Source organism: Telopea speciosissima, chromosome 1, assembly GCF_018873765.1.
Source record: "Telopea speciosissima isolate NSW1024214 ecotype Mountain lineage chromosome 1, Tspe_v1, whole genome shotgun sequence".
In the NCBI taxonomy this organism is placed as follows: domain Eukaryota; kingdom Viridiplantae; phylum Streptophyta; class Magnoliopsida; order Proteales; family Proteaceae; genus Telopea; species Telopea speciosissima.
The window spans coordinates 82,000,518-82,016,270 of NC_057916.1; the positions used below are offsets into that span (position 1 = coordinate 82,000,518).

Consider the following 15,753-nt stretch of genomic DNA (forward strand, 5'->3'; position numbering starts at 1 on the left):
CTTAAATTGACTAAGAAACTAAAATACTACTACTTAATACCGAGGGACCACGATAAAATCATCATCTTCGAGAACTTGTACATCTCTATCTCCCACAAAATTCTCACGTCCAAGTTGCTTCACTATACTCACAAATTCCACCCTCCTTTCTCTAGGAAGAGGTAAATAAGGCAACCGACACACAGGCTTGACCACACCAAGCTGGGCTAGAGCAGTGTTCACGCCAATGGGGTTAGGCTCATATAACAACCACTTAAACAAAGGTGTGAGCTTTGAATTCAGAGAAGGGTTCTTGCCCTCAAACATTAGCTCCCACATCAATCGAGGAACCAAATTGCAAGAAATAGAAGCCACTCCAACAGCCCCAAACTATTGCAATTAAGAGAACGAACAGCCATGTATTTTTTTTTTTCCTTGAAAATAGAGAATAAAAGAGAGTAAGTAGAAAAATATTTTAAGGGTATTTTTGAAATAATGCATATCCACACTTAAGTATGGTAAAAATACTCGTCTCTGTGCCTGGTTTTATACACACAAGCCATTGGCACTTGGAAGTTGAGATAGATTTCTCTTAATTGAAAATTGATTATGGTATCAGCACCATTGATTGAATCCACAAAAACCCAAATAACCAAAATCAGACAGCTTGAACATACCTCTCAGTTGCAATCCCTAATGTTGAAAGAGTGGCCAAATACAAGAACATTATTTATGAGGCAAGAGTAGAATAAAAAATCTACTGAACCACGCACAAATTCCTTCCAAAAATTTAATCTACATTTCTGATCATCAAATTAGTTCCCATTGCCACAAAAGAAGAATGCTAATGCAATACGTCACTGTTGTACCTCACAAATGAGCCTTTTCCAGAGCGAGCATGGTTACGTACATGTTCTGATTATCTATCTTGGTACGGAAAGAGCTGAGAATAACGAAGAGGACGGAATCAAGAAGGGTTAATGTTAGGCTCTATTAAGGAAGTCTTTGCCTCAATCTAAAAGAAGGGATGTGTGGCTTTAATCCCACATCGGGTGTGTGTTGTGTATATCTACCATTCTCCGATCCTAAATGTCGATTAACCTTTTGAGATTGGTGTGTGATTTGTGCGAACACTTTCATAAAAAATGAAAAAAAAAAAAAAGAAAAAAAAAAGAGACGTTTTCAGGAAAGATAATCGATACTCCTCCATTAACTTCTCGTTAATAAATGCGTTACGTACACACGGTCACTAGCTTCCTAACCACACTCTCCATAACCACCCTACTGCCCATATAACATTCCCTAACTACATGTGATAACACAGCATCACATATATGAGACCCACTTATTACATGAACTAATACCTCATAAGCAATAACACCACTTACAGCCCCCCATAACCCACAGAACAGAACATAGCCATGTAAACAACAACGCGTAGAAAGGTACATTAACGACGTCACATGATCACTTAAATTGACTAGAAAACTAAAATACTACTACTTAATACCGAGGGACCACGATAAAATCATCATCTTCGAGAACTTGTACATCTCTATCTCCCACAAAATTCTCACGTCCAAGTTGCTTCACTATACTCACAAATTCCACCCTCCTTTCTCTAGGAAGAGGTAAATAAGGCAACCGAAACACAGGCTTGACCACACCAAGCTGGGCTAGAGCAGTGTTCACGCCAATGGGGTTAGGCTCATATAACAACCACTTAAACAAAGGTGTGAGCTTTGAATTCAGAGAAGGGTTCTTGCCCTCAAACATTAGCTCCCACATCAATCGAGGAACCAAGTTGCAAGAAATAGAAGCCACTCCAACAGCCCCAAACTCCCACCTTGCGTCATGACACTCAATGTCATTCCCAGTCCATACCACGATTCCCTCATCAGTGTACTCTTTGATTCTATCGTTGCCCACACACTCCTTGATACCAACCATGTTAGCATTCTGGGCAATGGTGCGGACAACAGCAGGAGGAATATCTTGACCAGTCCTAGATGGATTATTGTAGATAATGGTAGGCCCCATGGGAAGAACGGCCTCAAAATGAGCAACCATACCTTCCATGGATGTCCTGCAATAAAAAGGATTGATGTGAAGGGTAGCAAGCATCCCAACAGCAAAACCACGTTCAGTGGCATTGATTGCTTCACTTGTTGAGTTGCTTCCGGTGTATCCAATCACCTTAGTCAATCCGCCAAAAGATTTAACCGTGTGCCCAATGAGCATGATGTGATCTTCCCTGCTAATCAGTTGCCCTTCACCTGTTGAGCCACCCACTAGCACACTATCAGCACCACCTAAAATTTGCATATGCACCAAGGCATCGTAAGCTTCAAGGTCAATTCTGCCATCAGGTAGATATGGAGTCTTAATGGCACTCATTAATCTACTTGACTGTATCTCCTCAACCAAAGTCCTGCAATTAAAAGGAACATTAATCTTGAAACAAAATAAGCATGAGTAAAACACAATAATAATTCATCCAAAGACACAAAATTAGCAGTGTACAAGACTGGTAAGATTCTTACGGTACTCCAATGTTTAATGAACTTTTATCCTGTTCAATTATCTACATTTTTCTCTATAATAACTTCTTCACTCCTCTCTCTCATTCATTTCCTTGTTAATTCTTAAATGGCTTTGGTCCTCTCATTTGTAATTATTTCGTAAGCAAAGCTATTTAATATTTTCATCTTCCTTTATATAGAATATTCATGTACAATATGCTTTTTAGATGTCAACATACTGGACAACCAACTGCTCCATACTTCACATTGCTGAACGCACTAGATTTTTTATTCTACTTTCAGGAGGAAATTCAAGGTTTGTATGGACCATCTAAACAAACATTAACATCAAGCAATATAACTTGGCAGACTCAATAAGAGCAATTCAATTGCATCAACATCAAGAAACTTTAATATCCGTTTAAAAATTTATGAAGAATATTGGTGCAAACATCGGAACATGTTATGGTCTAGCTGTTACAGGTCTTAGAAAATATAGGCAAGTCTGTCCAATCTTGTAACTTCTTTTTCATTTTACCAAGTATCCCCGGGTAAAAAAACCTATCGGAACCACATGCTGAAGTTAAAGGGAGATGATGATGCAGATCAAGAGAGGTTCCAGCACAAGCATTCACGCCGAAGCAAGCCCAAATCCTACTCTATTGGGTAAAATAAGGAGCCTAATGGGTTATACGAGGCCATGGGCTTATAGTATTTTTATGGTTTCTATTGTAATGGCCTATTTTGAAAGCCCATATATGAGGGATAAGTGGTCCATACGAATTTAACTAGTTAGTTGTATCTAGTCTTCTAAAGTTGTGAAGCCTCGCGGCTGTCAGTAGGTTAGTTTCATTGTTAGTTGTGAAAGATTTTGAAAATGTAAAGTTCATTAATTATCTTGAAAGATGTCTCAATGTAAGTCCTTGGAAATGCACATACCATCAAGTCTAGAAGGAAATTCCAATGAGGATCTAGAACCCTTTCAGCCTCCCTATAAAAGGAGCTACCTGTAAGCATTTGAAATAAAAACTTGAATGAATTGTGGTTTTTACCATTTTTCTGTGGGAGAAATAGTTGTAGTGAGATGCCAGGGTGGTTGGTGAAATACTAGCCTAGGCTATGGGTGAGACTCTTCAAGTTTTATCCTTTTTCTTCTATCTTATTTCCTCTATTTTGTCTCTGCAATTTTAAGTGAGTATATGTAGTTTATTTCAATTTAGTTTCTGCTGTTCATATGAGTTATCTGAGGACAACTTATTGCGGATCATTCGGGTATCACAGAACCTGAGTTAATACTGACATACTGCAGTCAAAACAGACCAGCGATACCCCTGTTTACAATAATTTTAATTTGTTTTGGACTTCTCTAATCAGCAGCATCCAGTCTATTTTGAGTTCTGAAATTTTCTCTTAAATCTGATCACTTTTGGGTGTTGTGATCCTGTTATCTTGGACTGGTTCTGAACTTATTAGAAGGTTCGACCACACTCCCTTAGACGATCGACTAGGAAATGCACAAGGGCACTCCCTTTCAAACTTGGCCACATCCAATGGACCAATACCATGTCTCATTCAAGCGTCAAACATATGCCAAAAATGTTATCATGAGTAACAGTTAGATCAAGTAAAGAGTTCAGACATAAACATGTCTCAGCAATTAAATTTTGCCGAAGTCAATGTCTAACCCCCGGTATCCATGTATAACACCACGGCCTTGTCCATGTATATGTACAAAGGAGAGATATCGACTTGGATCTCTTTAGGAACAGATAGCAGTGAGACCTTTCTGTGAGCAATCCTGCCCCAAAGCTTTAAACTTAGATGGGACATGAAATCTCCATATAGATTTAAAAGGGTATGGTCCCAGAGGGTGATAGTGATCCTCAAGATAAAATAAGTTCCACAGGACTTTCAAAAAAAGATCTAGATTGATGTGAAGCAACCACTAGAAGTAAGAATCCAAATCTTTGAATCCTGCTCATTCTCAATAAGGAAAACATCCCGTAGGCACTCAACAAGGGACTGAACAATGTCAACCTCAAAATCCCCGAAGCAACCATTTGAACCCCAGGTTCAAGCTCATGCCACTATCTGACAAACAAAAACAAACCTCAATAGGATTGTTCCTGGAGCTATATATGGAATAAAGTTTTAGGAAACCTATCATAAGGGTGGTCCTCACCCATAAAATGTCCTTCCAAAACCAGATCCTATAACCCCTTCCCTACGTCATATCTGATACATGAAGGGGAAAAAGGAAGCACCTAATGTATATTCTTCCAAGGAGCATTAATGGTCAATCTAGGAGGGAGGTTGGAATCCCACCAGCCAAAGTCATGCTGATGTAATCACAATATGCCAAAGGCCAAAGAGCCTATTTCTCCCTAAGAAATCAACAAAGCCATTTCCCAAGCAATGAGAAAATTTTCTTGTAAATACTGCATGTATACAACGCAGTATGGCATTTTTTTAAAGACAGCATGCCCTACATAGCAATCAGTACCAAATGACCGCTATCTTGTTATTTTTTCTGTTCTCTTAAAGATTTTTTTGCCAGTTAGCCCAAAAGGAAATCAATACCAATAAGATGCACTACCCATGGTTTCAAGGATTATGCGTAACTGACCAGATCAAAAGGAGATCGGTGGTCACCAATTGATGCAGGGGTGAAGGAGCTGAAAATTTATTTCCGCAAAAAGAAAAGGGGCATCAGGCCCCCACTGAAGGTCTAGCTCTCGGCTAGGTGGTCCATCCCAATTCGTGGGCTTATTAGTTTAGTTACTTAAGTTTTAAATTGAGTTGTCTAAGTTGATTTGTTAAGTTTCCTAGTTAAACTATGTTTTCTTTTACTTAGACAAGGATTTAGTTTTCCTATTCAGAATAGGAGTAAACTTGCCGCTTTTCTATTTAAACTTTGTAAGAGCCAAGGCTCCTCGCGATTGAGACTGAAGTTTTGCTCTGCAAGTCCTGAGAGAGTCAGCATGGCATAAGGCTATTCAGACAGAGGGAATCTGCTAGGTACTTGACCAATACGCCAAAAGCTCTGAAGCTGATGGAACGCGCTTAATCAAGCCCTTTAACCTATCCCATACTAGGCTGGCCCAATCTAGCACCCATACACTAGAGTGGCCCCCATTAGGCACATAACAGAATCTGATCTGGTTGGCTGGGAAACCTGAGTTCTTTATATTTGTTCACATAGTCTGTCTTATTTCACTCCAGCTACTGATTTCTTCTTCTTATCAATTAGCACACCTGATCATGGTTTTAATAATTGGGTTTCTATCAGTTTATATTCTCAGATCTGTGGTTACATTAGATATATTATCCTGTGAATTTAAAACCCCTTAACCCCACCTTTGTTAACCTGCGGCACTTCTGTTTTGATTTGATATTTCAGCCTAAATTCTTTGCAACCGCAGGCTGATCTGGAGATCAGATTGAGCCCATCTTTTGGGTTTTCAAGGGCTGCCTAGGAGTAGAACTCTGCCCAAGTTTTGACTGATTCTAAGGTCTTTAAACTGCTGCTACTTAAAAATCTTCTATTTCTGCAACTTCTCTATTTCATATTTGAATTTTTTTTAAATTACTTTCAATCTAGCCATCTGATTGATCTCATATTTTGGGGAATGATTTAGACTGCTGAAAGGGAGATTCGATCCAAGTTTCAATTTGTTCTATTGGTTTTATCTGATTTAATTGAGTTCCATTGATTTCTGGTTTTCACCTTCAGATTTTAGTAAACTTCTAGTTACTTTAAATCTGACCGTTAACTCAATTCCATCTTTTGAATGATCCCTATTCTCTATATTTGTGATTGATTCCTAGAATTTGACTCTCATCTGGGAAAGTTGAACTTTCTGTTAACTATTGGGTTGGTTATCTGAGTTGGGTTAGCTTGGGATCTTAATCGGGTGGTTATTCTATCAACCCCTAATGTAGTCCTAGATAGGTAGGAGACCTACTAGGAGCCAGACAACCAGGACCTGTACAACTGCTGGTTTGATTGGACAGGTCTGAGGATTTAGGTCAAATTTAGAGTTAGGTTTAGGGTAACGGGGGTAAGTCTTATATGGTAAAGCTAGGCAGGTGTAGGGGAGTCTAATGAACTAAACTAGGTTTAAAGGGTTTTGGATGGGTGGAAGTAGGTTAGATGGATCTGGGCAGCAACTAGGATTAGGGTTTTAAAAGGTGCAAGATGATGGAATCTAGGATAAGAAATCAAGTGGTTGAATGGGCTTAATATTTAGGTCGAGTGTGGGTAGAGTTGAGGGGAATATATGCTGAAAGTTACAACTAAATCAGATGGTTAAATCTGGGGTTATGGAGGTTTCCTAGTAGAGATAGGAGAGAGGGATAAAAGTGTAATTTCAGACAATCGGCTGGGTGGATGGTACTGAAATTTGGATCGAATCTCTCTTAGGGTTTGAGGAAGATTCGATCAAAATTTTAGTAGGTTATAACGGTTAGATTTGGCTGGGCAGAATTCTTGCGAAAATCACCTTACATGTGACCTACTAGAAAGGAAGAAGAATAGTTGCAGGTTTTAAGGTTCTAATGGATCTATGGTATTAATGGTGGATGAGGAAGGTAGTAAGGATTGAGTATTGGCAATGGGGATCGATGGGGGTTAGGTTAGAGGATTAGGAGAAGAAGGGAATGATGAATAATGCTAAACAATTACTTGGAGTTGCAGGTCTTCAATGGCAACAGCTTGTAGATTAGAAGCAGGTCCTCCAGATCTACAAGATGCAAGGAGTCGATTGGAGATCCACCAATCCCTCATAAAAGACCCTCTCGGTCTACAAGACGTAAGGAGTCAACTGGAGATCCACCAGTCCGTTCACCTTGTTATGACTCATAAAGCAACACTCAACAGAGCAGGGCAGCAACAGCAGCAATGACAGCAAGCAAGAGTTTTTTTTAGGGAAAATTTCACGGACACCCCTTGTAAGTATACAATATATCACGGACACCCCTTGTAAGTATACATTATATCACGGACACCCCAAACTTTGGCAAAATATCAACCTACCCCCTGACATTAAGCACAGTTAGCATCCAAAGTTAAAATGTCCATTTTACCCCCCTTAGTAATTTCAATAAAGTTAAAACTCTTATTGCATCATCTTCCTTATTCTTACCGTTGGAGCTTGTTGGAGCATCTTTGCCGAGGGAGAACCGATGCAAACCATTTTGGGCTACCACCACCTGCGCCAGCTCCAGCTTCGGCGATAATCAAGTGCGGCAATTTCTTCTCCGGCAACCCTATTCGCAGGGCAGGGATATCATTGGTTGATTGGGTAGGAAGTACAAACTTTCCAACTGGAAATTAGTCTAACAAACCTGCAATATAACTTCTAGAACCTTACTAACATAAATAGAAACTAAATTGCAAAACCAAAGTAACTCTAGGCTGCTAAGTTGCTGTTGTTGACTCCTTTTAGAAGACTGCTGCAGAGGACATGGTGGGCTTCAGCACCAGGTTTAAGAAGTTCTAATGTGTAGAACAAGTGGTATTTTGGCAAGATACAACTGAAAATACTTTGTTGCAATTGAATCAAGGGTTTTGGGGATCTTCAATGATAAATTTGCACAATATTTCTACAGCCCCATCCACGCCGCCCCATCCCCATCTCATCTCATCTCATCTTTCTACTTTCATATCCTACAAACAAGAAGTAACAATGAACTAAAAAGCTGGAGGCATAACACCCCAAGTTCCTCTACTACCCAAGCATGTGCGTATGTATAACTGCTATTAGATGCTGAAGGTAGCAAGTTCTAATTTGAGAGAGCAGCCATTTAGATTTGTCAATTAAAAGCTACTCTGTATCCAACCATAAGGTTAAGTAGTCATGAAGCTAGGAAGATGAATGCTCTGTCACTGAAATCCTTAGACTGTTCTGCATTATGCAATTCTGGTCTTTGATTGATGTGAGTCTAGGAAACCCTAAAGCCCATAAGGCCAGCAGGTTACGAGCCCTTTATTGAGGTATGAACGAAAATTAGAGAGAAGGCTATCAAATAAGAAGAGGAGCTTAGGATAACGAGTTTCTGGTTTAAAATCCCCCTGCCTATAAATGAATAGAAACCACTTAAAAAAACTGTTCTATCATTGGAAATCTCAAATCAGAAACTCAATACCCTGAACTCCAACTGAGAGAAACTCCTGCAAAATTAGAAGTTGCAGCACCTGATAACTAAAAGAGAAAAATTGTTTACTTACTCATCCTTCAGATTACACAAGCGGGATTTTATTCCTAATGGAGCTGTATGCCTGAATCCACAAAACCATATTTCAGAAACTTCCATTCCAAATATGGCGTCGATTGCCTAGAGAAGTTCCCTGTTCTTGCGTCTTCCTCCTTCAGCCCAGCGAAAACGTTGGAAGAGAATGGTGTGCCCAGTGAAAACAAGGTGGTGTTTGTTTTGGGGTAAATTTGGGGTTTTACCCTTAAGGGTATTATGGTAAGTTCATCTTTTTATAAGGGCAATTTGGTCATTATAAAAAAACTAACAGCAAATTAACTGCACAGACCTAACAAAGTGGACTAAGTTGAAACAAAAACATAAATTAAGGGGTGTTTGTGATATTTTTCCAAAGTTTGGGGTGTTCGTGATATATTGTATACTTACAGGGGGTGTCCGTAGAATTTTCCCCTTTTTTTTTTATCAAATTCGTCTTCAATACTTTACCCCCTTACAACCTTCTATAAAAGACTCAAAAATAGACTCCTACACTAAAAAGGAAAGGCCTAACCCAATCCTTAACCTGGTAACTTAAAAAAACTAGGAAACTGAAATAGACTCAAAATAGAGTCTTAATCCTGCCCAACAAAACAACTAAAAGAAAACCTAATAAAATCACTTAAATTGAACCACTGGTTTCAATTTAAAACATTAAAACATGAAAATAAACTAAGTATAGGGCTAATCCCGTATGCAACTCATGTACCCCAACTTCAGGCCCATAAAAATGGGCTATTACATAGAAAACTCATGGGATCAAAGGCCCAACATGTATATAATTATATAACCCAACCGTAGACTTATTCCTAATAAAAGAAGCCCATTTTGATGATGAATCTGCATCAACCCCCCCTCGAATCACAAATCTATCAGAAACCAGCCAATACTAGTGGATATCAATAACATATCAGGCTGATTGTCCAGATCACATCAGGATTGGCAGCCACCGATCAAGCCTCCGATACCGGTCTTTAAAACCTTGGTTACACCTCAAGACTTCAAATGGACAACAAGATCAAGTGTTCTATTAATGAATTAGAGTCCAAGAGAAAAAATTAAAAACATAAAAAAAGGGGGCATATTAGCAAAGCACTATGGAAAAAGTATAATCAACTCATATGTATAAATTTTCCCACTTAGAAATATACCAAACTCCAACTACAAGAAAACAAAGTTTGGATGTTGGTTATAAATTTATATTCAATTTTTTCAATGAATTGAGATGAAAAGAGGGTGAACCTTGGTGCAACAGTTAAGTTGCACTATTGCAACCTGTTGGTTGCGGATTCAAAACTTGGAAATAGACTCTCCTGCGAAGCAGGGGGTAAGGCTGCATAAATTTGCCACTCCCAAACCCTGCAGTAGCAGGAGCCTCATGCACTGGGACTCTCTTTTAATGAATTGAGATGGAAAACTAAAGGCTCAATTCCAATCCCATTTATAGGAGATATAGGCTGAGAAGAGTTATACAATAGAATATGAAAAAAATCAAGAACTGTAAAAATTAAATAAAATCACAAGGTCAATATAGAAAGTGGTTGGTGAGAATTGGTGGTCGAGAATAAACCAATCTAGGACAGGCTTCTGTTAAATTTATAATGAATTACCTGTTTTTGACCTCAAGATTGCGCATTGGAAGATGAAAATCCTGGTGAATGGCTGCTTCTGGAGAACACCATCTTACATTCCTCCTGTTTAATGAACATAGAAAGAATTTAGTGCAATAATTGGCATAGTTTTGTAGCCAAACATCAGACACAACCAGAAACCCCCTCCCCCCCCCCCCCCCCAAAAAAAAAAAAAGAAAGGAGGCGGGGGGGTTAAAAAGCAAATTTTCTCCAATAAAAAGTTAAGTAGATATTCCATCTATTCCCCCAACCCAAACACTCAACGCTTTAAGGTGGGCCATAAGCATCATAAAATAAATTTTAGAGGCATAATGAGTATACAACAGATGTTTATTAATTCAGATATAGGAATGTTAATCAAAATGAATAGATAAATAATGAAATTGAACCACCTTCCTATCTTTTTTATTAGACTAACCAGATTATAATCTGAAATTTTCCAGGAGAAAAATTAATAACTGTTGGGGTTGGGTGTGTCTTGTATTCTGCGGATTCACATAATTATAATTGATCTGTATTTGTAATTGGGACAGGTTTTGGGTCAATTACATGTACAGGAATATAATTGTAATTATGTCGGGATTAGGGTTTTGGGTTATGAACAAGCAAAGGGGAACACTTTATGAGGTGGAGAGTGGTGTAGAGAGTTTTTCAGGAAATAGTGAAAATCTCTAATTCTCTCGAGTGGATATAGGCAACCTTGCCGAACCACGGTAAATTCCTTGCGTTGTGTGTGATTGTTTGCTTGAGTTCTTCCTCGTGGTTGCGCATTCATCCCCAATAATAACTACATTCTTCAAGTTCTAAACATAAATAAGGCAAATGGATCTTCTTTAGGAAAAGAGAGAGAGAGAGACCTATTACGGTTACTGGTGCCTCCAAAATGTGGCAGCTGTAAGGTTGCCTCCCTTAAGCAAGCACTATAGCTCTTCAACGAATACATCTGTGAGAGTAATTGAGAGCAGTGTATATGAGATCCAACTACAATATTCTGTGAACACCAAACAGAACATTAAGATGGTATTATAATAGTAATAACAATACACTCCAGCAAAGTAAAAAAGAATTAATAATCAGGCCCTCAGATGCTTTAAATCCAAAAGCTACATGTTAGGGCTTTACATGTACTTCCTACAATTGAATTTTCCGACAAATTTGTTTTATAAGAGAGTGGTAAGAGACAAAAGAAGATTGGGACTACTCTAATAGATAATGGAAGCTTAGTTGTAATGATGGGAAAATGAAAAGAACAATCAAGTAGGTAGTGGTTGTGGAGTTAGAGCAGGTCCGAACATCGTTGAGGTGGTGTGCAGTAAAACAGGGAAGTCAACTATGTCCATGTGAAATAGCATTACAGTTTCCACGAGTACATCCGATTTGATAAGTTAAACTAAGGAAGAACAACTACAGAACTATAATTTTAAGCAAATGCAACTTAGAAGATGAAGCTGAAGTGTTTTCAGGATATTCATTTTGTAGGTACAAAGAGTCAACCCTCTACAACAACATGTCACAAATATAAACAGGGCAACAACAACGCGGTATGGCATGGAAAGAGCCCAGTACCCTTCAAATGAATAAAAGAGGAACATTTATAATGCCTTTTTGCCCAAGGAAAGGTATCACCTTCGCATACTTGATAGCAGAGTGAGAAAAAAATTATAATTAAACTTTATATTCTGGCAGCATTGCAAGAGCAAGTGCTAATTATCAAGATACATTTTTGAATGTCTTACAGGCAACAAACGAGAAATCATTTACCATTTTAGGCTGACTCCTTCAAATATTAGGGATGTTGATCCAATTCCTGAGCAGGAAGGAAAAAATGAAAATCTTGTCAAATCTACACAACAAGGACGACCGAGAGAGAGACAGAGAAACACAGACAGAGAAAAACAAAGAGAATGAGATAGCGAGATAGAGAGAGAGAGGGAGAGAGATGAGATTCAAGCATGAACATTCTTACCTTGAAGGGCGCAGTTGCAGGTTTGCGGCTCGTCCTCTGCTCCTTCTCTTCCACTTCTCTTCGTAAGTTGCTTTCTTAAGACCCATCCCTTCTCACTTGTTTTGCTCGATAATTTAACTAATTTGTCGTTTCTTCTAACAGATTTTGATTTTTTGTTCTCAAAGAATGGAAGAACGACAAAGAACGCCGCTCCTTCTCTTCCACTTCTCTTCCCCTCCTCTGCGTAAGTTGCTTTCTCAAAACCCATACCTTCTCAAGGGTTTTGTTCGATAATTTCACTAATTTGTCGTTTCTTTTAATAGATTTTGATTTTTTTTGTTCTCAGAAAATGGAAGAACGACAAAGAACGCCGCTCCTTCTCTTCCACTTCTCTTCCCCTCCTCTGCGCAAGTTGCTTTCTCAAAACCCATACCTTCTCACGGGTTTTGCCCGATAATTTCATTAATTTGTCGTTTCTTCTAACAGATTTTTATTTTTTTTGTTCTCAAAGAATGGAAGAACGACAAAGAACGCCGCTCCTTCTCTTCCACTTCTCTTTCCCTCCTTTGCGCAAGTTGCTTTCTCAGAACGGATACCTTCTCACGGGTCTTGCTCGATAATTTCCCTAATTTATCGTTTTTTCTAACAGATTTTGATTTTTTTTTGTTCTCAAAGAATGGAAGAACGTCAAAGAACGCAATTTCGACCGTTCGGTAATAACGTAAAAAAAAAAAAAAAAAAAGAGTTCGATACAGAATCCAATCTTATTACATAGAAAGAAAGAGAGAAGTTGGGATTTGGAAAGCGAAATTAAAAGGGGTTAGAGAAGTTAGATGAGGTCAGAGAAGCTAAGCAGCTTGAGCTCTCCCATGGATGAAAGAGGGATGGTAAAATTACCGATGATGGGCAAGTCGACGGTGAGACCCAAAACCAGCTCGTAATCAATGTCCCAATCCTTTCCTAAGTCCTTAGCCAAGCTCAACAGTATCGAGTACGGCACCTTCACCGGCACCTCCAGCATCGTCGTATCGTTCCCCTTCAACGATCCCGGATCAGGCATCTTCCCCGACGCTATCTCTCTGCTCTTACAAGAAAACAAAGAAATTGAAATTAAACAAAGAAGAAGAAGAAGAAATGATCAGAAATGAAGCAAACCATAGATCGATCGAAGTACTACTGACTGATTGACTGACCTGTTAGCACTGTTGAGAGTGTAAGAGATCTCGCAAATTTGTAGGGAGGTGTTGTACGGGTTGCTTACGGAGACCTTCGCATCGACAATGGCAGAATCAGTGGTAACGCTCTTGAAACTAACGTCGGTGATCGTCGCTTCTGGTTTCTTTATATTTCATGCATTTGGGTCAATTGGAATTTCATTACAACCAATCACAAGAAGCACACATCCTCACCGCACGCAGCGAATTTGTGAAGATGGCGGCAGACAGCTCAACCTTCGGTAATGCATCCTTTTTGTCTTTCTGAGATTCGCCCTAATTTCTATTTCGTTTTCCTTGCTATTTGATTAGTTTGGCGTACGTAGAGACCATGCGATCAAGCGAAGATCTTATGTCAATAAAATAATTACTTTTTTTGATTAATTGGGAGCTTTACATGTATAGCTTGAAAGAAAGGAAGGGGGAGGGGGGGGGATCAAACCAAGGAGGGGATAAGATACCAGCCAAGAGATTCGAACTCGAGACCTCTTGGTGAGCATGGGCTTGAACGCCTATTGGTACTGCATGTGGGCATGTATCAGCATCCAAACATAGTCCGATGCAAAAAGACCATCATACCCTGGACCTTTCCACCTCAAGGGCCGAGTTCTGGGTGTCTTTCTCTGAATTTTTGGTTTTTGCTTCCCTTCCTTATCTCATTATTGGTGATTTTAATAAAATTTTAGATCCTAGAGATAAGGTTAGAGGGTGGCGTGTTGGTATTCAGTCTATCTGCTGCTCAAAAATTGACAGAAATTTCACTTTATTTCACCTCAAGGAGTTGGAGCCTTTTGATTCTTGGTTCACTTGGCATTACAAGCAAAAACCACCCCATTCTATTTTGGAACAATTCTTTTGAAATCTGAAGCGGTGGAACAAGGATGTCTTTGTCCAAGTGGAAGAAGTTTTTTGGATGCAAAAATCTAGGCATTTCTACATAAGATGGGGATCGAAATACTAAGTTCTATCACTCTCTTGAAAATTATAATCTTTGCACACGGCGTATCTCTTACCTTTTGGACGTTGATAGTGATCAGATTTCTTATCCAACTTTAATAACTTGATTATTTGCTTATAATTATCGCGATATTTTCACTACATTCAATCCTCTTGATCCATTCTTCTGTGAATCATCATTCCAACCTATCCTTTCTCCCAATGATATCGAAGATTTATTATCCATAACCTTTCTTGACGAGATCAAGAAAGTGGTCTTTAATTCATCAAAAAAAACAAAGAAGGCGGTCTTTAGTATTGGGGCTTATAAATCTCCCTTGGCATTTTTATCGCCATTGTTGGGATACTATTCAAAGAGTCATAGCTCATTTTGTCACAATTTTTTTCATCTACCTATCTCCTTTTTCGTGTTGACCATACTTTGTTAACTTTCAAACCCAATAAAGAATATGTCATTCTATGACTAATATTCAGCCTGTCAGCCTATGTAATGTGTCCTATAAGAGTTTGACAAAGATTTTAGCCCATCAACTTCAGCCTTTTCTCTCCCACTTTATTTCTCCCTTCCAATCTGCCTTTGTACAAGGTAGACAAATTTCTGACAATGTGATAATTACTTAGAGGTATTTTATTTTCTAAGGAAGAAACAATGAGGCAAAATTAGGTACCTTGCTTTGAAATTAGATATGTTAAAGGCCTATGATAGGATAGAATGGAGGTTTCTTGAGGGCCATATTTGAATTCCTTGGTTTTTATTCTCATTGGTGTAATATGATCAATACTCTTTGTGCTTGTTCCTTCTTTATTAAAGTGACTAACAGCTAGGGTTGAAACAGGGCCGGGTTTTTTAAAACCCTAGCCCAACCTTGAATCCTCCTAGCTTAACCTAAGCCCAACTTGGCCGTAGGTCAGGCTAAGATATCTCAGCCTAGGCCCAACCGTGTCGGGCTCAGCCCAGCCCAGCCCAGCTCTACTTTTCTATATGTTGTTTATTTTTTACATTTGAAACTCAATCCATGAATTAGTTTCACAAAAGGAATATTCAAAATGATACTTATGTGGTTTTGAACCAAGTTTGCTAGTATATACTGTTATTGGAAATGGTACCAAACCATTTTTGGGTAGAGCACAAAATCAACTTTTGAACAAATCCAATATTGCTTAAATTAGATATAATTTATATTGAAGGTATTATGTTCTGATCAAATCCTATTTGGTGTGCACGAATGCTATTTAAAATCGTCCTGAATGGAAAT

At 38.7% G+C, this 15,753-nt stretch overlaps 2 protein-coding genes across 2 annotated transcripts in view; both read right to left on the reverse strand.

Annotated features, from left to right (window-relative positions):
* Nucleotides 1-1,482: 1,482 nt before the first annotated feature.
* LOC122646707 (4-hydroxy-tetrahydrodipicolinate synthase, chloroplastic-like) overlaps nt 1,483-15,753 on the reverse strand; it is a 39,873-nt gene continuing 25,602 nt past the window's right edge. The window contains exons 1-3 of the mRNA XM_043840332.1: nt 11,239-11,406; nt 10,361-10,444; nt 1,483-2,410 (exon numbers count right to left, since the gene is read on the reverse strand). Of these exons, the coding sequence (XP_043696267.1) occupies nt 1,483-2,410; nt 10,361-10,444; nt 11,239-11,324 (1,098 nt within the window). The 5' untranslated portion in view covers nt 11,325-11,406. Of the gene's footprint in view, nt 2,411-10,360; nt 10,445-11,238 lie in introns of the transcript that reaches the window.
* LOC122671236 (desiccation protectant protein Lea14 homolog) lies at nt 13,155-13,671 on the reverse strand (the record flags this gene model as incomplete). The annotated part of the gene is made up of 2 exons (XM_043868355.1): nt 13,155-13,405; nt 13,520-13,671. Coding segments are annotated over 2 exons (402 nt in total), but the record flags the coding sequence as incomplete, so codon positions are not given.